This window comes from Cavia porcellus, unplaced genomic scaffold (genome assembly GCF_034190915.1).
Source record: "Cavia porcellus strain 051 isolate PalLab524CR breed Dunkin Hartley unplaced genomic scaffold, mCavPor4.1 scaffold_19, whole genome shotgun sequence".
Classification (NCBI taxonomy): domain Eukaryota; kingdom Metazoa; phylum Chordata; class Mammalia; order Rodentia; family Caviidae; genus Cavia; species Cavia porcellus.
In genome coordinates this window covers 35,004,396-35,026,434 of record NW_026947502.1, presented here as the reverse complement: position 1 = coordinate 35,026,434, position 22,039 = coordinate 35,004,396, and the positions used below count along the sequence as shown (strand labels likewise).

Genomic DNA, 22,039 nt, shown 5'->3' with positions numbered 1-22,039 from the left:
TCTACAGCCAGGCATATTATGGTCAAGATTCCACAAATTCAACACAAGAATAGAATTCTAAAAATATTTTGTTTCAGCAACAAGAGAAAAGTAACCAAGAGTGGGGTCTTGAACCAGATACAGTCATAGCAAAGACCTCACTCCACTGGTAACAAATTTTGTCTTGGTTACTTTTCTGTCATTCCTGAGACAAAATATCTGATTCCCAAAATTAAGAAAGGAAAGGTTTATTTAGCTCAGTTTGTGAAGATTTCAGTCCATACTCAGCTGGTCCCAAGGCACGGTGGCATGGGTAAGGGGCACCCATTCATGGCAGCTGCAAGTGACAAGACCAAAAAGGGCAAAAGGAAAAAACATGCCTGTCTTCCTTCCTTATACTGTATGCTGTCTACCCAACCCTGGGTGTGTGCAGTACTCACACTGCCAATCTCTGTGCTAGACAACGAACCAATCACAAATGCTAGATTCAGCCACCTTCATTACTGCATGACTCTGGGGGACATTCAAACACAAACCATACTGCTGACTCATGGCTAGTGATTTGGACTCTGTCATAGTACCCCATACCACTGGTATAATTTTGGGAAAAGCAAAACTCCTAGAACATTAACAATGTACCCTAAACACCCAATGGATCACAGAAGACATTAAAGACACTTAAAAATTTCTGGAGTTTAATGACAATGACGGTATAACTCATCAAAATTTCTGGGACATGATGAAAGCATCCTTAAGAGGAAAATTCATCTCAGTCAACAGATGATTGGATAAAGAAAGTGTGGTATCACAGATTTGAGACATTTGTAGGAAAATGGATATACCTGGAAACTGTAATGTACAGCACAATAGACCAGCCACACAAGTTTAAATACAGTATGGTATCTCTTATATGAGTGAGGAAAAGTACAAAGAAAGAGGATAAAAAAGAATGGATACCAGGGCTGAGGATTTAGCTCAGCAGCATAAGTGCCTGCCTTGCAAGCACGCTGTCCTGAGTTCGCTCTCTGGTACCAGGAAAAAAAAAAAAAAAAAAGAATGGATACTGTCTTAGTTACTTTATGCTCGTCGCTGAGACAAAATACCTGATGCCCAAGTTGGGAAAGGAAAGGTTTATTTCTTACAGTTTTATTTATTTATTTATTTTTGGAGGTTTCAGTCCACACTCGGTTGGCTCCAAGACAGGGGGGCATGGCTGGACCGCAGTTCATGGCAGCCGCTGACAGCAAACTTGAACCAGCAAAGAGAGACACACCTTCTTCCTGCCATTACATCACATCCTGGCTCCACCCCTATGTGGGTGGAGCACTGACACCATCAATCCAAGGACTAGACAATGAACCAATCACAAATACACAATGCAAACTCATGAGGCCTGGGGACACAGACATAAACCATGACAGATACCTATTTCTTGCAATAGAGAAAGGATCCAAGGGAAAAAAGCATGAGAAGTGAGAAGAAAGGGAAGGGAAATAAATAGCATAAAGATATTCCATGAAAAAAGCCAGTGTCTCCCGAGAATCCACCATGAAGAGACTTGGGGAACCAACCAAGAAAGCAAGGACCCAGCCTTCCTGGTAAGCAGCATGAGCCTGGAAGAGAAAAGCCAGGGTCTCCTGACCCCTCCACCGCTACCTCCACACCGTTAGTGGATGGATGTTAGTAGATGGTTTTGAGGACAGCCTGAGTTTATAGCAACTAAGGTCTATAATGCGACTAAATGCTTGTATTGTTTGATTGATTATGCAGGCCTGGCCCCAGCAGTCTGAGTATCTCTCCAGAGGATGACAATAGGCAATATGGCAAATATGGGGGATTTCCTCCTATCTTATCTTTGAAGTTCAATACTGTCTTCACTGTTTTGCTTTGTTCTGATTAACTGTTTTGCTTTATGCAATATTCTGTTTTGATTGGTTTTATTGTGTTTTGGTTTGATTTTGCAATATGGAACGGACAACTATTGTGAACATAACAAGATGTATTATGGTAGCTATTATTGTTTTCCCAGTATCCTGCTCTGAAGTTCTCTACCAATTTTGCTTTATCGTCTTGATTGGCTTTGTTCTGTCTTGCTTTGTTGTATTGTAATATCTTTAAAATAAAAAAATTCCATAAACAGGATCCTAATAACCTCAAATAATGTAAACATTACATACAATAGCATGAGCTAAGACTAATATTATCATTAAGAATGACATGTGATAGAGGAATTGGAAGAAGGGGAAGAAGGAGATTAAAAAAATACATGGAACCACTCTCCAAGATGACTGTAAAACGTATGAATTGCAAACATGTTCTAGCAAAACTAAAAAGAAAAAAATTAAAGATCTGAAAAAAAGAAATTTTAAAAGTGCTTTGGAAAGTGGCAAGATATCATAAGTATATTTGAAGTAAGGAGGAATGTTTTGAGGGAGATTAATGGCAATGTCATTTACTGTAATATACTTTTCAAAATTTAAGTATTCACTGAATTTTATGATATTGCATAGCACAGACCTTAATTTTAATATAAAATAAACATGGTTTTGACAGATAGGTATGAAGTCAATTCTGACTTCTTCCTTTGAATGGGTACATTACTTCTACTTTTTCGGAATTTATTTTCCTTTGCTTAAATACCATCAATAGGGCTAACAAATATCTACCTCTACTATGTAACATTAAGGTAAGGTTTTAAACACTTTTAGTAATTCATGGTAAAGACTCACTAAAACCTAAGTTTTCCTAATTCTACCTCAATATGTTCTCTCAGAAATTCTTAGCCTCATTCAATAATAATCAATATTACAGGGCAAGATGCAGGGGAAGACAAACCACAAGCAAACTTGAGTGGTGGTGAACCTATGGCACACATGCCATGGCACACACCCACAGCCCTCTTTGTCAGCATGCAAGAGCCACATTTCCATCACCCAGGCAGCTGAGCATCAGATAGCAGTTATTTTTTCTAAACTAAAACTACTGTATTCAGGTCTAATTGTAGTGTTGATACTTTAAGATAAAGGAGTGGGTTTCAGGTTGCATTTAGAGCACTCAATCTCTAGAAGTTTCACCATCACTGAAATATATGATTCTCGTTTTCAGAATGAACTTTAAGAGAGCTTTAATATGTGTGTGACTTGGCGTAGTAAAGGAAGGCTTTCCTGTGACTACAGGGATTTTGCAGGGCTTATTAAAATACACGAGCTTAAATATCACATGGTGTCTCTTATATGACAAAAGTACAGTATAAGGAGCAAAATACAGGATAGGTAATAGGTAGAGGATGATAGACCTTTCTTAGAAGAAGGGGATCAAGAGATGTAGGGAGATGGGAGGGATATGGAAGGGAGGGAAGGGAAAGGTGAAAAAAAGAATGTGTTAAGTACATGTACTAACTCTATACAAAGAATGTAATACAAGCATGTACTAATAAAGAGTTCACACTTAAAAAAGATATACCCTAGAGAGAAAGGTAGGCTGAGAGTTTCATGGGTTTCCCACTCTAACACTTTCATGTAGTTTTAGTTCAGATAAATGGAATTTGGAAGCAACAAATAAACATGTTTGCAAAGTGCTGATGCTGTCTTTATTTTAACTGACATATATATATCTTATACACAGTAAATTTTGAAATGAACAAATAAATATAAAGGGTAATTACAACCAAGAGGAATTTGAGAAGACCAGATAAGGAAAAACACACTGAGCTATGTATTCACATCCGATAAGTATATGAAATCTTTGAAATTATGGCATACATAACCAGTACTGTTAGATTTACAGTCATAACTATTGCTCACAATCCAACTTCTTACCTTATATTTATTATCTTTATAGTCACATGGCATCTCTTTTTAATGATACACAATATTACTCTCTTCCCCATTCTTATGCGATGAAGTTTCATATGCATCATAGCAACTCTGAAATAATTCTTTTTTGGAAAGCTGAACCTATCTGTTCAGACATTTCTGAATTACCTAAGTAAAAATATGTTGCTTAGGAAATTTGTCAAAATTCACTTTTGGTGTGTTCAGATTCATTTAAATTGGTTTAAATGTAAGTGCCCAGAACTACTATGCACATTCTTTGAGGAAAAAACATTTTTTATTTTAAAATAACACTGGATGAGCTTAATTCCCACATTTACTGTATATAAAGAATGTAGTTATAGAAAGAGCCACTCAAATCTTGGAAAATTCTTTGTTTCCAGATCCTCTGTAGATAATTCATACTTAGAAAAGAACATATATTTTTCCTATTTAAATCTCAAACTATTCATTCTTTAAGAGGTTTTGAGAGTAACTCTGGCCTGGCTATACTGTCAGGTGACAATAAAGTTTTACTCTATAAAAATTGGAAAGCATGTACCATATAAATAATGGTTTAGATCCTTGTCCTATTGTAGTTAGAAATATTTGTGATACCAGTAGCATCTTTTTAAGCAAATATTATTGGGTAGATTTACAAATTTTCTAAGGTGATATCTTATTCACTGAAAGTGCCCTGAAATACTGGGAACTTATAGAATTAAAGAGTTAAAGTAGGACTAGGTGGATGGGTGGAAAGGAGAAAAAACAGGGCGAGGGTTCCCTTCCTTCTGACCTTGCACACAGTCCTAAGACACAGGGACTTAATCCATAAATAAATTGTCTATTGTTGTATAAACAAATCACCTCAAAACATAGTAGCTTAAAGCGACAACAATCTTTTCATAATTGTTACAGCTCTGGAGGGTTGGTTGAGCTCAGGTAGATTTTGCTTTCAAGCAGATGCGGCGACTAGGGTCAGCATCATCTTTCACTGGCATCTGATGGAGAGGCTTAAACTTCCAGAGGCTGGAACAGTGGGGCTCTTTGGACATCTCTTTTTCTCTCTACATTGTCTCCACATGCTTTCTTCAGCATGGCTGCTTCTGGAGTAGCCAGACTTCTTTCAAGGCTGCTCAGAACTTCAAAGGCAAGTTATCCCTAGGGAGAGAGCCAGGTGGAAATGCATTTTCTAATCTTGCCTCAGAATTCAAGGCGGTCATAAGGTACCAGTTGGATTCCTGGAGAGACAAAAAACACTTCTTGATGAGAAGTGCACCGAAGAGTTTGGCGAACGTGTTTTTACATCACCACAGGACTTCACAGACCTCTGGCGGGAAGCCTGGAACACAGGAATGAGTCATTCTCTAAACCACAAATTGGTTCACTGTGCTTCCCTTTCTGCTACGGTAACAAGAGAGTGCAGTGTTTAACAGCTCCTGCTCTTGCCTGCCTCTCTCCTGACACTGGGCTTGGAACCTAAGTCTCAGTCCCTGTTTTCTTATCTTAAGGCAGGGATAAGCACGCTGACCTTTTCGGAGCACTCAGTAGGTGTCTGGCATTCTTACACTCCATACCTTTTCCTTTCACCCAAAAACAAGCCCTACCTATTTACCTCCCCAGTCACGCAGTTGGTAATGAAAGACACTTTTTAGGTCTAGAATGGAACAAATGAGGCCGACTACCACGTTCGCTGCCCTGAAGAAAATTCCAGCGCCGCCTGCCCGGGAGCAGTGACCCGGACGCAAGCAAAGCCACGCGGGAGAGATTTTTCCTATTACAGCGCAAAAGCCAAATCGGACTGCGAGGTTAAAATTCCCTGACGTGGCCAGGGATTTAGTTAATTCAGTGGTGTAAGCGCCGGCCTGCAGGCACAAAGTCATGAGTTTGAGGCCCAATTAAAAAAAAAAAAAAAAGTTCCCTCGCGCAAATCAAAAGTTCACTGGGGGCGACGGGTCCGGGAACCAGTGCGTTCCTGGAGACTACACTCACACCGTTTTTGAGTTTGCAAATAGGAGTGTTTTATCTTTTTTTTTGAAAAAGCGACCCCTATCCCCGCGGTTCGGTCTGAAGCGTCCCCAGGTCCGGGCCCTTCCCCGAGGCTCGCGAGCGTCAGCTCCACTGGAGTCCCGGGACCTCCCTTGGCTCCCGGACTGCAGAAGCCGCGCTTTCCCTTCGTGGCCGGGCACCCGTCCTCCGGCCCGGGAAGACCCGCAGAGCCGGAACGCTCGCGGCGCGCGCCGCACTGGGCATGCTCAGGGGCCGGCAGCTCGGCGGCGCGGGCGGCGGAGCGCCTGGCGGGTTCCCGCCGCGGCCGCGCGTCCTCGCTCGCCTCCCGCGCATGATGGCGGCGGCGGGCGGCGGCGTTGGCGGCGGTAGCGGCAGCGGCAGCGGCAGCAGCGACTCAGCCAGCACCGGCGAGGAGGAGCGCGTGCGGCGCCTGTTCCAGACGTGCGACGGCGACGGGGACGGCTACATCAGCAGGTACGCGGGGCGGCGCCGGGCCGGTGCGCGAGCCCGCCCTCCGCGCTGCGCTCGACCCCCGGCGCGCGCCCTAAACTTCCCGCGAGTTGTGCGGACGCTCGCGCAGAAGTTGGGCGCGCGGTGGAGAGAGCGTTGCGGGCTCGACCGCATTGCGCTACGGGCTGCTCCGCTAGCCTGCCCGGGGTACCAGCTGGCCCGGCTTTCCCCAGCCCCGTCTTTGTCTAAGCCCGGGAGACCTCGGCGCAGGCTGCGAGCCCTGCGGGGCCTGGGGCACGCCTCGGGTGGGCGGCCGCCGGTGCTGGGTCGGGCCCTCGGTCCCGCGGCGGCGGCTGCAGGCGGCGATCTGTCCCTCCGCGTCGTGGATCCGTTCCGGGGCCGTCCTGGGAGAGAGGTGCGCTCTCGGTGACGGACACGGACGTGGAAATAACCGGTGAAGAATTTTCGTGTGTCACAAAGCCCTGGATTGCAAACTTAAAGAGCCCAAAGAATGAGCGCAACGTATCGCTCGTTAACGACTTTAAACACCGTGGGTCCAGGAGAAACAAAGCGCTCTGGAGCAAAGTGGAGGCTTTGCGTGCCCATCAGGTGCGCAGCGGAGGGGTCTGGATGCCTCTGCCCTCTGTCTCCCTCGCCGTGTTGGAGCCGGATCCCCGCGTATCCACAGGCACGCGACGGTGGCTTCCTGCCGCTGGACTTGGCCAAAAGATTGCTTCTGCCCAGATTTGTATGGCTTACCTGGTGCAGACGGTTAACACCGGGTGATGACGACTGTACAAGCCAAAATTCAAACTGCTTTTAATAAAGGATGCAGGGGAAATGGGTGTATTTCATGTTTCTTTGGCCTATGTCCTTGGTGATGCTAAAAATCCTTTTTAAACTCCCCAGCTGCCTCTTTGCTAATTGACTGCCTACCTAAAGAAAAGAGCGAGGTATGTTTTTCTCCCTAAATCATAAAAAGGAGAAGGAGAAAGAAGTAGTAGAAGAAGCAGAAGCAGAAGAAAACCCGAAACGATTAAAAAGAAAAGCTCTCTGAAACAGGTGTAAATTAGCATGAAAGAATATAACAGTTATGCAATAATCATTTATTTCAAACTTGAATCAATTACCATTCTTCGAATTCTATTACTTTTCAAAAGTTTCACTGAGAAATACTAGAAAGACCAGAAAATTTTATGAAGCAATTATAGTTCTAAAATGAAAATATTATGTAATTCTGATTGACACACATTTTTATTTGAAAGTCTACAACTTTTAGTAATAGGATAAAACAATTCATTATATAATTTACTTTTTCGTGTGTGATTTTCTGACTTGAAAGGCCATTATCTTATTGTGATAATAAAGCAACCTACAGTGCCTTGGTGGCTGGTGCCTGTAATTCCAGCTCTCTGGGAGGCTGAGGCAGGAAGATCATAATTTTATTCGAGGCCAGCCTGGGCAAGTTAGTGACATAGCAAGACCCTCTCTCAAAATGAAAGGTACAAAAAGGCTGATGACTTAGCTCAGTGTCAAGGCTCTGGGTTTAATTCCTAGTACCAGCGGGTGAAAAAGAAACCTGTAAGTTTCAATGCAAAACAGAATTTGCTTTCACACAGACAAGAGTAGCTAGAGGAATTTTGCCTTATTCTGTCCTTTTCCCTCAAATTTGGCTTATCAATACTGTATGTTATTTTATCTGAGCTACACTTACTGGATAAGTGCTCCTGTTTTCAGTCATGGCTGTGTCTACCCCAAAGGATAATGAATTTTGTAAGAGAAAATTCAAAGATTTTTGTTTTGGAGGTCGAGGCATTGTGAGTAAAAAATAAAATACAGATCTTGAGGTAGAACAAATCAGCTGGGGCAAAGGTGGAAAAATCTCGTAATGTTTCTTGAGCCACATCTTGTCTACTTGAAAGTTGCAAAGCTATATGTAGTAATGGACTCTGAACCATAACTTTAACAGTGGATGGAGTTGCCTAGGAGATTATGCACCAGCAAAATTTCCATGTGGGAGGAATTTAGGCATGGGAATCTTATTGGAAGAAGTTACCAAAGAACTTGTCTTGAAATGTGTTTACATAGTTTTACCTGGAATATGCTTACTGTGATGGCTTGGGAAATGGGTCCACGGAGGGAAGATGAGGCATTCAGAGACTGACTGAAATCACCCCTTGGTACTACTTCCGTTCAGTGACTTTATTCTCTTCTTCCTAGTGGGTTACACAGCTTGGAGTGCTGTGAATTTTTTTTTATTTACATAAGAATTGGACTTTCTGTATTAAAATTTTAAAATTTTTGGATGCTTCCAAAGACACAAACTTTATGCTTGTGGTAAATAGCTTTGTAACACAGACCCCCAACCACAGTCAAATAAGGATTGGCTTTGTCACCTGGTGGGAGTCTGGAAATGGGCTATTCAGACATAGGAACCAGCCCTACAGCCACCTCAGTGCTAAACTTCCTTCTAACTTTCCCTAACATCATTCTTCACATAAAGCACTCATCAAAGTGCAAAGATGATAGCTCAGGCTCCAGCCTTGTTCCCAGGTTCTGGGGAAAAAGACGTAAAAGGAAGTGTGGCGTCTGTATCACTAAAGCAGAGATTTCCAGAATCCCTTATTGTTGACACAATACTACCTGCCATGCATACTTGCAAGACAGTCTGAGGAAGCATAAAATTTCTAGGCACATTGCCTTTTAAGCAAAAATCTGAGCTGTGGTATTGAAAGCAAGAAATGGATATTGGGCAAGAAGAAGCAATAAATGGATATAATGAAATCGCCATGAAAAACTGCATTCAACTCTTTTGGACCTGGCCCTCTACTTAGCTATTACAGAAAACAAGATCACAGTGGAAATACTGTGTAGAGAAAAGATACTGAGGCAATGAGGAGAATTCCAGAGGAGTGAAAGGTGGGACTTCGTGCCTTCAGTATTTTCTTGGGTAGTCTTCCCTGTTACACTGGTACTTCTCCAAAACAAATAAACAAACAAAAAACTACAGAAGCTAACTGGGGATTTTTTGGAATTGCTGCTTTTGTCAAGAACTTCTTTCCTGTCAAAGGGACATAGAATCATCCCCATCAGTAGTCAAGATAGAACAAGGACCACCACCAAGTGGCCCCAAACTTCACCCGGGAAGAGAAGGGTTTTGCGTGCACAGGGAAACTGCAGTAGGGTCTTCTAGTTCACTTCCTTAACTTTATAATGACCCTGTATTTCATAAAACTGAATGTTTTGGGCCCTACAAATCATATAGAAGGTGATGGGAGTTATTCTATTTGTTGAAATAATTTTCTCTTTGGAGTTTTAAGTCTTTTTGTCTTTTCAGTGTATGAAACTGCTTATTTTGAAGACACCTTTAACAATTATTTAAAGCAAACATTTAAATATTAATATCTCCTAAAAGCATTACTATCCCCAAATCTCATTTTATACATTGCTTCCTTACAGAAATCTGTGAAACCCAAATCCTGTGCCATTTGCTTCTTATTCTCCATTCCATCTCACTAAACCTAAACATAAGAAACCACGAATCTACTTTTTAACTGTACAAATTTATCAATTCTGGGCATTTCATATAAATGGAATCATATAATATGTGGCCTTTGTGACTGGCTTATTTTACTTAGCATGAGTTTTCGATGATTAATCCATGTATCAGAATGTTATAGCATGCATCAGTAATTCGTTCCTTTGTATAACTAAATCATATTTTACCTTAAAGATGCAGCGTATCTTTATTCATTCATAAGGTGATGAACATTGGGTTATTTACGTTTTTTGATGTTCAAAAGTTCTATAAACACTTGTGTAAAAGTATTTGTGTAGATGCACATATATATACATAGATAGACGGACATACAGACATACAGTTTTCTTGGGTATATATCCAGGGGTGGATTTGCTGGATTATACGACAATTTAATTTTATGTTTTTGAGGACTTTCTAGGCTACTTTTCAAAATAGATGTACTGTTTCACCAAACAGTGTATAAAGGTTCTGACTTCTCTATAGTCTGACTGATACTTGTTACTATCTGATTTTATCTTCTTCTGAAGCAGATTTTTTTGTTTAAAGAAAAAAACCAACACAAAACAGAAAAATGGGTAGAGGTATTACATAGTTTCGAAGAAAATACTAACACTAAGAAATTACTACTTGATGAGTTACATATTGTCCTCTTAGAAATAGATGTTCAAGTTACAAAATCAAAGGATCAAAGGTGGACAGATACTCAGACATTCACGGTGCAAACTATTCTGTTCAATTATCTAATAAAATATGTCATCGATGTTATGTAATATAATATGTTCATCTATCTTACACACTGATACATACAGTTATATCGTTTAGAGCACTTTCCCTCCTTTTTACTTTCACAATTTCTATTATACACTTTGGATCTTATTACTCTTTCAGTTTTTATACTAGAGAGACAATGTGATATTTACAAATGTGAATCTTATTTATTTCACTTATGAGGATAGTCTCAAGTTGCCTTCATTTACATATAAAGGCTTCAAGATCGTCCTTTTTTATAGCCAAGTAATACTCCACTGTATAAAAATACACATCTTTTTCATCCACTCTGCAGTTGACGGGTATTTTTGTTGTTTCCAAGATTTAGCTATTACAAATTGTGCTGCTATAAACATGGGTGCACATATATCACTGTGACAAGACTTTTCAATTTTTCTGCGAAAATATCCAGGAAGGGAATAGTTGGATTGAATGGAACTTCCAATCCTAGTGTTTTGAGGAATCTCCATAGTGATTTCCACAGTGGCTGACCAGTCTGCACTCCCACCAACAGTGGAGCAGTGTTCCTTTTTCCTCACAGCCTCACTAACATTTATTATTAGTTGATTTCTTGATGGCAGCCATTCTTTCCAGAGTGAGATGAAATCTCAATGCTGGTTTAATTTGCATCTCTCGAATGATCAGTGATGATGAACATTTCCTCATGTATTTATTTGCTATTTATATATCATCATCTGAGAAATGTGTGCTAGCCTCAGATGCCTGTTTTTGGAGAGGGTCTTTGAATTTGGGGGGCTTGATGTTTTTCCATTCCTTATATATTCTGGATATAAGTCCTTTGTCTGAGGGATTGTCGGCTATAATTCTTTCCCATTCTATGGGTTTTCTTTTCACTGGTTGGTGATTTCTTTGAAGTGTAAAAGCTTTTTAATAATATGAGATCCCAGTTGTTGATTCTTTGAAGTGTTTCCTGTGCAGTTTGTGTTTTGTTCGTGAATTCTCTGCCTATCCCTGTGTCTCCAAATTTCCTACCTACCTTGTCTTCTAATAGATTTAGTGTTTCTGTTTTAATATTTAGATCTCTGATACATTTTGACTTTAGTGTATGGTAATAGGCATGAGTCTAGTTTCAGTCTTCAGCATGTAAAGAGCCTATTTTTCCAACACCATTTATTAAAGAGGCTGTCCTTCCAGTGAACATGTTTAGCCCCTTTGTCAAAAATAAGGTGACTGAGTGTCTTTGTAGTTGTGTTTGCATCTTCTAATCTGTTCTATTGGTCTTCAGGTCCATTTCTTTGCCAGTATCATGCTGTTTTTTTCACTGTGGCTTTGTAATATAATTTCAAGTCAGGAATTGAGATGCCTCCTGCTTTGCCTTTGTTGCCCAGAATTGCCTTTGCTATTCTAGGTTTCTTCTATTTCCAAATGAGTTTTAGAAGTGTTTTCTCTAGACTTGTAAGGTATGTTAGTAGTACTTTGATTGGGATTGCATTAAATCTGTATAATAGTTTTGGGAGTATGATCATTTTCACCAGGTTGGCTCATCCTAACCAAGAGCAAGGAATATCCTTCCATTTTCTAATATGCTCTTCAATCGCCTTTTTTAGAGTAGTATAATTTTCAGCATATAGGTCTTTTACATTCTTGGTTAAGTTGATTCCTAGATATTCCATTTTTTTGGTGCTATTGTGAAAGGCAATATTTCCATAATTTCTCTCTCAATGGGTTTTTTGTTTGTGTACAGGAATGGTATTGATTTTTGAGCACTGACTTTGTATCCAGTTACATTACTGAATTTGTTTATTACCTCTCGTAGTCTTTTAATGGAGTTTTTTGGGTCTTCTATATAAAGTATCATGTCTTTGGCAAATAATGATAATTTAACTTCTTCCTTTCCTATCTTTATTCCTTTTATTTCTTTCTCTTGTCGGATTGCTCTGGCTAGTATTTCCAGAACTATATTGAATAGGAGTGGTGATAGTGGACATCTTTGTCTTGTTCCTGATTTTAGAGTGAAGGCTTTCAGTTTTTGTCCATTTAGTATAATGTTGTCTGTTGGTTTGTCATAGATGGCCTTTATGAGATTGAGATAGATACATCTGTTCTGAGTTTCTGTAGGGCTTTTATCATGACAAGTGTTGGACTTTATCAAAAGCTTTTTTTGCATTTATTAAGATGATCATATGATTTTTGTGTTTGGTTCTATTGATGTAATTAAATTTATTGATTTGCGTATGTTAAACCATCCCTGCATTCCTGGAATAAATCCCTCTTGGTCATGGTGTTTAATCTCTTTGATGATTTACTGCATTCTGTTTGCCAATATTTTATTGAGAATCTTTGCATCAATGTTCATTAGTGACATTGGCCTATAGTTAGTTCTCCTTTTTTGATTGGGTCTTGGTATCAGAGTAATACTTGCCTCTAGGAATGAGTTAGAGAGAGTTGCTTCTCTTTTGATTTCATTGAAGAGTTTAAGGAGTATTAGAGTCAACTCTTCTCTAAATTTCTTATAGAATTCAGCCATGAATCCATCAGGACCTGGGCTTTTCTTTATTGGTAAGTTTTTAATCATGTTTTCAATTTAATAGCTGATACTGGGTTTTTCAAAATTGTTATATCTTCTTGGTTGAGCTTTGGTAGTTTATATGTTTCTAGATGATCTGACTTTTTAATTATGATCATCCTATTGGTATAAAGTGTGTTTCTTTTTTCGTTTGCCTAGTTGCTCATTATGTTGAGCATATTAAACGTGTTTATTGACCGTTCATATATTCTCTTTGGACAAATTTCTATTTAGAGACTTTAACTGTTCTAAAGTTGGGTTGCCTTATTATAATTTTTACAATTGGTTGCAAAAATGAATAAGCTGATTGTGATATTTATATGAAAACTCAAGATCTCCAAAATAGTCAAAACAATCTGGAAAAGAACAAAGCTGAGGATTTCATACTTTATAATTTCAAAACATACTCCAAAGAAACAATAATCAGTACAATGTACTGGATGCACAAAAAAGAGAAAACTACGCCAATATACTTGTTGACTACAGATGCAAAATTCTTCAACAAAATACTGGCAAACCAAATGCAACAGCACATTAAAAATATTGTTCACTATGATCAAGTGAAATTGAATCCAGAAATGCAAGGAAAGTTAAACTATACACAAGTTGATAAACAAGTTGATAAACATGATGTTCAGTATCAAAAGAACAAAAACCATATGGTCGTTTCAATTGATGCAGAAGTGGTGTTCAATAGAATTCATCATCCCTTTATAAAAATTCTAATCACGGCTGGAGATTTAGCTCAGTGGTGTAAGCACCTGCTTGCAAGCTCAAGTCATGAGTTTGATCGCTGGCCAAAAAAACCAATTGTAATCAAATTAGATATACATGGAATATACTTCAACATAATAAAGCCATTTATAATGTCAACCGTTCAGTTTTTTTGTATTTTATTTATTTATTTTTGTCTTTGTGAAAAATGCCATTCAAGTTGGCCTTGAGCTCACTTTGAGGCCAACCTGGTCTTGAACTTGCAACAGTCCTCTTGCCTCAGCCTTTTGAGTGCTTGGGATTACAGGTATACACCACCATGTCCGGTTGAACAGTCCAATTAAAGGTAATGGAGAAAACTGAAATCTCTCTCCAAGATTTGGGACAAGACAAGGATGCCCACTTTCACCATTTTATTTCAACATAGTACTGAAAGGCTTAACCAGAATAGGCAAAAGAATGAGATAAAGGACTTACAAATTGGAAAACAAGAAGTCCAGTTGTCACTGTTTTCAGATGACATGCTCTCATGCAGAAAACCATCATAATTCCACAAAAACCTACAACCAGTAAACAAATTAAGCAAATTTATAGGATACAAAAAGCAACATTCAAGAATCAGTAACTTTGCTACATACCAGTTGTAAATTACCTGACATAAAAATCAAGAAAGCATTTATGATAACTAAAAAAAAGAAAATAGCTGGAAATTAACCAAAGAAGTTGAAAGAGCTCTACAGACATTATGAAACACTCATGAAAGAAATTTAAGATGATGCAAAATAGTGGAAAGATTCCTTGTGTTCACGGATTAGAAAAATCAGTTTTATTAAAATGCTGATAGTACCCAGAGCTGTTTACAAATTCAGTGTAATCCCTATCAAAATACCAATGGCATTTCACAGAACTAGAAAAAACCATTTTAAAATTTCAATGGAACTGTAGAGAACCCTTTCCTGTCCTCATCATAGTCCAGCAAGTTTTATATTTGTAGTCCCACGGAGAAATTACTGGAATTCTAATGAGTTAATTTCAATCTACCATTTCCAGTGCAATCCACTGCACAAATAAAGATGCTAAGACATATATACAGTTATGGGGAGCCAAGGGGTTCGAAGTCCAGCCAAGATGGTGGTTCACCAGAACAGAGGCCTCAACCCAGAGCCCTTCCCAGGTTTTATTAGTTCTCAATGAGAGGAGTAGCTCGGGAATGAGTGACAGAATGACAGGAAATATGTGACTGCCATGACTGCTGTGAGCTGAGCTAGGTAGGAGGTCTGAGATCACCTCTGCGATAAGCAGAGGGCAAGAAATGCAGAGAAAGCAGTGTACAGAGCACAACTAAAGCAGTGTCTAATAATCTGGGTCTGTGCTTGGGGTTCTGATGTATAACCGTTTTTACCCTAGGAAGTCATAGTCTCTTTCTTGAGGCTCAGTCTCAGCCGACAGCGAATAGCACAGCTCTCTATTTGGCCTGGCTCAACCTTACATATTTGGGTACGAAACTCTGACTTGTCACTTTGCTGCAGAGATTACACATCAGCTCCTCAGCCAGCCCAATTTACATTACTTAAAGCCAATTGCAAGGACAAAGAAATAGCCTAGCCAGATCACATATTAATACATGGAGATAGGTCAAAGTTTACCAAAATGGGTATAGTTGCTCCTCTTTTCAAGGAGAGTCAAGGAGAGTTGTCCCGATGCTTCCCCACATGGAACTACAAAAAAAAAATTGTAATAGCCAAAGCCATTTTGAGTAAAAATAACAAAGCAGGAAACATTATAGTACCTGACTTCAAAATATAGTACAAAGCTATAATAAAACAGCATGACATTAATATGAAAATAGACACATAAACCAGTAGGACAGAATAGAAAGTCTAGAAATAAACCCATACCTCTTCAGCTAATTTATTTTGACAAAAGTGCTAAGATTATGCATTGGGGAAAGAATAATTTTTTTTTAATAAACAGTTCTGGGAAGGTTGAACATCCACATGCAGTATAATGAAACTAGACTCTTGTTTCTTAGCATTTACAAAGATTAATTCAAAAATGTATTAAAGGTTTCAACATAAGATTGGAAACTGTGAAACTATTAGAAGAAAATAGGAAATGCTTGAGGACATTGAAATGAACAAGGATTTTTTTGGGATAAGACCTCAAAAGAACAGGAAACGAAAGCAAAAAAACAGACAAATGGGATTATATCAAACTAAAAATCTTCTGCACAGCAAAGCAGGCAATCAGTAGAGTGCAGAGACAACTGCACTACAGAAGGGGAATGCTTGCATTGTATACATCTGACGAGATTGACATACGGAATATGAAAGGAATTCCAAAACTCAGGAACAAAATCTCTCCAAATTCCTCATTTAAAATAGCAATCTAAGCAGATGTTTCTCAGAAGACATACATGAGAACAAGTACATGAGAAGACATTGAATATCACTAACCGTCAGGGAAATGCAATTCAGAGCCACAGTGAGATATCACCAGACATCCAGTAAAAATGGCCAATAGTAGAAAGATAAAAAATAGTGTTGGAAATGATGTGGAGAAAAGGGATCTTTTGTATAGTGTTACCAGAAATGTAAATTAATGTAAATTATGGAAAACAGTTTGTATCTTCCTCAAAAAAAAAAAAATAGGACTGTCATTTGATGTAGCAATCCCACTACTAGGTATATATATACTCAAAGGAAATTAAATCAGCAGGGTGAAGAGACATCTGCATTACACATCAGCTCCTCAGTAATAAATGAAAACAAGCTAAATGCCTATCAGCTGATGAATGGGTAAAGAAAATGAGATCCACCTGCATAGTGGAATACTGTTCAACCTTAAGAAGAATGAAATCCTATCATTTGTGAAAATGTCAGCAGAACTGGAGGTAATAATATTAAGTGAAAAAAGCCATGCACAGAAAAATAAGTACCACATGATCTCATCATTTGTCGAATACAAAAAGTTGATAGTTGAGAGTAGAATTGTGATTACCACAAGCTGGGCAGAGTAGCAGGGGAGAGATGGGGAAGGTTGGTGTGATGGTAAAACTTGATTGTGTCAGCTTGTCTCAGGAGCCACTGAAATCAGTGAAACACAGTTCTGAGTGTGTCTGAGTGAATCATAAGGTGTGACTTTGGGTATCATGCTTGGTTCCTTGTCCCTACCTCTCTTGTGCTACTCCCCTGCTATGCTTCCTAGCCAACATGAAATAAGCAGCTCACTTCACCACCCCTTTTTCCCATGATGTTCCTGCTTGGAGCCTGCCAACTGTGTACTGATGTACTGGACCCCAAACCCATAAGCTAAATTCATCTCTTCTTTAAATTGTGAGTTTGGGTGTTATGTTCCAGCAATGGTAAAGTACCTAATACTGTTGATTGATAAGTAGATAGTCTACTAGCACAAGAGTAAACATACAGGTCAATGGAAAAGAATTGAAATCCCAGAAACCAACCCATTTATCCATGGCCAGTTGCTTTTCAACAGTGCCAAAGAAAGATGCAAAGATTACAGGTAAAATGGGGAAAAATAATCTTTTCACCAATGGTATTGAAACATATAGTTACACGTGAAAGAATGATGTTAGACATTTTCCTCATTCCATGCATCAAAACTACTCAAAATAGATCAAAAACTAAAATGTAAGAACAAAAACTATCAGCAACTCAAAATATAAATAAAGAATAAAGGAGAGAGGAGCTGCACATGGCGGCACACCCCTATCCTCCCAACACTGTGAGACCAGCCTGGTCTACATAGTGAGTTCAAGGAGAGCCTGAACTACATAGCAAGACTCTGTCTCAAACAAATAAACAACAACAAAAACCCAAAAAAACAAAACAAAAGAGGATTCGAAGTAGGGAAGTAGACTTTTTGGAGATGGGGAAGAGGAACTTTAGAAGAAAGAAGGAAGAAAAGAGGGACAAAAGGAAGAAAGGAGATTGAAAATGATCAATATATACCAGTTCCTAAAACAAATATAATTATTATGTATTGCAGATGTATGCCAATAAAGCATTTAATGTAAATATATAATTTTTGGTATGAAAAAGAAAAGAGAGATAAATCTTTGTGACCTTGTATTTGGAAATTGATTTTTATACTATGTAGCACCAAAAACAAGTTTTTGAATATAAATATTGGGCTTCATAAAAATTTTGAAGTTCATACTTCAAAGGACATGATCAGAAACATGAAGAACAATCTGCAGAATGGGGGACAGTTTGGGAGAATCATATATCTAATAGTCTATATGTAGAACCTTTGTGAATAACCTTGATGGAGAGCATCCCTGATCACTATGTTAAAGTGGGTTTGTTCTATCTCACTAGTGTTTTTCATCTTTCATCTTGTTTTCTTTCGAAGCATCCTTTACAAGTTGTAATTGCGGGATTGCTTACTTCTTTATCTACTTATTGATATTCTCCCAGTGGCTGTAAGTTCAATAAGGGCAGAGATCATGTCTGTTAAAACTCAGTACTTAGCATTGTACGTTCCATGAATATACAATCAGCAAATTTTCATGAATAAAGGATCAGGAATAAAGAGGAGTATATGCACACGTACTGAAAAATCTTTCAAGCATTTTTATTTCCAAACATTCCATACTTATAAAATATTTTAAGTGGACATGTATTTTACTAAGTAATACATTGCTTTAAAGTAACATCTTTAGATTATGTATATTATGGCTTGTGTTTAGATTCCACCCCCCCCCAAAGCCTCATGTAGTCATAGGTGGTGCATCTTCAGAGGTAGCGGAATGTAGAGTGTGTGATTGATTCAGAGTGCAGTGTTAGGATTAAGGGTGGATGAGTACTAAATCAGTTCATTGATTGATTTGGCATTTCCTTAATACTGGTAGCCTGGATATAGGACATCGGATGGAAAGAGGCTTGTCTTGTCTCTTGCTTGCTTTTCTGTCTTCTTCCTGCCATGAACTATTTCTCCTCTGCAATGCCTATCGCTGTGCCACCCTGCCTTGGAGCCAGCCAAGTGTGGACTAAGACATTTACAAACTGTGAGCTACATAAATCTTTCCCCCTTTGACTTTGAGTGTCAGGTATTCTGCCTCAGCAACAAGAGAAAAGTAAGACATTTTAAAAGATGTTCTTGTTGGGAATTTGAAAATATAGAAATGTGTAAAAATAAAGTCAAAATCAGTCCTATAATTAATGAACATGATTTCTATTTTTCCAGTAACATATATGTATCATATCATTCCTCTAGTATATGAACATCATTGGGTAAATTAAAAATACCATATGTTCATGGATAGAAAAGCTTAATATTGTTAAACTCACAGGATTTCCTGCACTGATGTACAAATTTAACTCTGAAGATACTGAAATACCATTGAAGTGTGCACTTTGAGTAGATGAATTTTTATATATGAATATAATAGCTCATCAAAGCTATTAGAAAGATTGAAAAATGTAGCATAAGTGTTGTAATAATGTTTTTCTGATTTGATGTTTAAGTTGTTTCTAGTTATTTGCTTTGCAATTTTATGAAGTTGTCAAAGATAGGAGGTACTGTCGTTTTATATACCAGTAAAGCCATGATGTAATGATTCTTAACACTTAGAATTTTTATTTTATTCACATTTAATAGAAGTCTCTTAAATTTTTTTGGTTATGTGTTTTACCGTATATAACTCTTTTGTATATATTAAAAAGAAAACAAGCTAATTACATTAATTAAAATAATCCTAAAATTTTACCTTTAAGTCTATGGTTTCCTATATTTCTTTGATTCGGATGATTGATGTTGTATATCACTCTCTGCAAGACCAAAGTATTTAGGTGGGCAGGGAGCTCCACTATTTTTTGTGAGGCTTACTTGAAGGTGCTGACACCTTTTCTGCAAATACTGATGATGTTGGTACTCTCGATCTTTCGAAATGTCAGTAGAAGGTTCTCTCCCTTGTTAAGGGAGGGTTGAGAGTTGCATTTACTTAGTTATGTTACTAGAAGTAACAACCCGATTCACATTTAGCAAGCAGGGTTATCTGTGTCAGCACCAGGCCAATAGCAATTATAAGAAACATTTAGATTTTATAATGTTCAACTGTACTTTCTATAAGTTTTTGAAAACATTGTACTTTGTATAATGGTAGCATAAACACCTTCATTGTTCCATTAATGTATTATTAAAGAATTCCTTAAAACTGGAGTTATTGATGAATACATGAACTAAAATTATTTGCAGGCAATTTCTCTTGATAACAACAGTTAGCACCACAAATAGCTTTTGAGTTTAATAGAGAATAAGTACGTTTGACTCCAGAACTACAGATTTACATATCAAACATACATACTCTACTCTTGTCTGCTTGTTCACTTCTAGTGGAAATATGACTTAGGAAGCCAAGAAAGAAACATTACCTGGCTCATAGAAGGTTGGAGGAAACACTTCCTGGAAAAATAAGTGAAATAGACAGATGGTAGCCTCCAGATTCCTTGTCTCTTAGCAAAGTAGATTCCCATGACATAAGGAGAAAACCTGCAATGTATTTATTCTTGGAAGCAGTACGCTGCAACACAATTTTTAAAAGAGAGCCTTTGATGAGATTCAAAGAGCAGTATAACCAAAGCCAAACTTCAAAGAAACTGAGTAGTAATAGAAACCTCAAAGCTAAACTCAAACCATAGTGTCACTCAGAAGAGTACAACTGGATCCTAACTGGGAGAAAAAGAAAGAAAGAAAGAAAAAAAACATTAAAATCCTAAGGAAACCATATAAGACAATTAGCCTGCCAAAACAAGGTGAAGGATATGGTCCTATTCTGTTTTTTAATTATTTTAAAAAAATCCCGCATGACTTCTCTTGTAGCTCAAGATAAAAAGTATAGCCCTGCTTAGTATTGTAAAGTAAGATGAGGGGCAGTATTTTCTTCCTTTGGTTTTTAGACAGGGACTCACTGTGTAGTTCTGTCTGGCTTTTACCTCACTGTGTAGCCCAGGCTGGCCTTGAACTTGTGTGGTCATCCTGCTTCAGCCTCCCTGGAACTGGAATTACAGGCCTGCATCACCACACCTCGCTGAGGGACAGTATTTTGAAGGGAACTTATTTAACAATCAGTCACCTAGAAGAATTGGCTGATAAGCAGTTTCCTTATTGCGACATATAATAGACCCAGTTTAAGCGTTTAGTTTGATGTGTCTGTTTGACAAATTTATATACTCCTACTTCCACTACCACTTTTAATACTTGTTTTCATAACCCAAAAATAGTTTCTTGTGTTCCTTCCACTTATATTTCTGCTACAGTCTTGGTCCTCTATAAGCACTGATCTGCTTTATGTCTCTATAGATTTGATTTTTCTTTTAGTTTTCACCTAAGTGGAATCATACAACATATATTGTTTTGTGGCTGGCTTGTTTCAGTCAGTATCATGCTTGTGAGATTCATGCACACTGTTATGTATATCAGTAGCTCTTTCTTTTTTATTACTAACATTGCCCTGGATGAATGTACTACAACTATCCCTCCATTTTTTGATGGACATTTGGATTGTCTCTGTTTCTGAGGGTATTTTGTAGAAAAACACTATGAACATTCATTTATAAGTGAAACTACATTACTCTTGAGAAACAGGATTCTATAAGATAACACAGAGCTAACATTTATTAAGGGTTTTTCAAATAGTTATAGAGATTGTATATCATTCCCAGTAACTATGCAAAATTGATACTTCAGAAGCAGTGGGAAAAACCTAGGTAATTATGGCAAGGCAAATGGTGTGAGAAAAAATACAGTAACAGAAAGGACCCTCTGTTAAGATTGACAAGAGATTGCTTAGCCTGAGGAACATGGTACCATGTTGAATCACAAAGTCTCCTTATTTAAAGACTCTTAAAGCCCCGATCAAATTCTTATCATTTGTCTATGGTCTTAATGATCTTTCTATATTTCTGACTCTAGTCTCTCCCTTAAATTTTAAGACAGCTCTGTTGTGTGTACCACCTGCATATGTGCTTACATGTTTGACGGCATCTCAGATTTGCCCTGTTCAGAACCAAGTTCCTAGCTCCCCTTCCCAAGCCCATCATCCTCACTTTCTCCCTTATAATCAGTGGCTTATTGATGAGCAAAGGCTTGAACTTCTGCTAAAACCTCAAGTCAAAAACATAAGGTTATCTTTTCAAGTAGTAGATTCAATCCATTAATAATCCTATCAATTCTTTTAAATACAGGTAGTATCGGCCTTCTTTACTACCACTAAAG

At 38.2% G+C, this 22,039-nt stretch overlaps 1 protein-coding gene across 1 annotated transcript in view; it reads left to right on the top strand.

Annotated features, from left to right (window-relative positions):
• The first annotated feature begins 5,528 nt into the window (after positions 1-5,528).
• Mcc (MCC regulator of WNT signaling pathway) overlaps positions 5,529-22,039 on the top strand; it is a 406,401-nt gene continuing 389,890 nt past the window's right edge. The window contains exon 1 of the mRNA XM_003473179.5: positions 5,529-6,275. Coding sequence (XP_003473227.3) covers positions 6,043-6,275 — 233 coding nt within the window. The 5' untranslated portion in view covers positions 5,529-6,042. The remainder of the gene's footprint in view (positions 6,276-22,039) is intronic.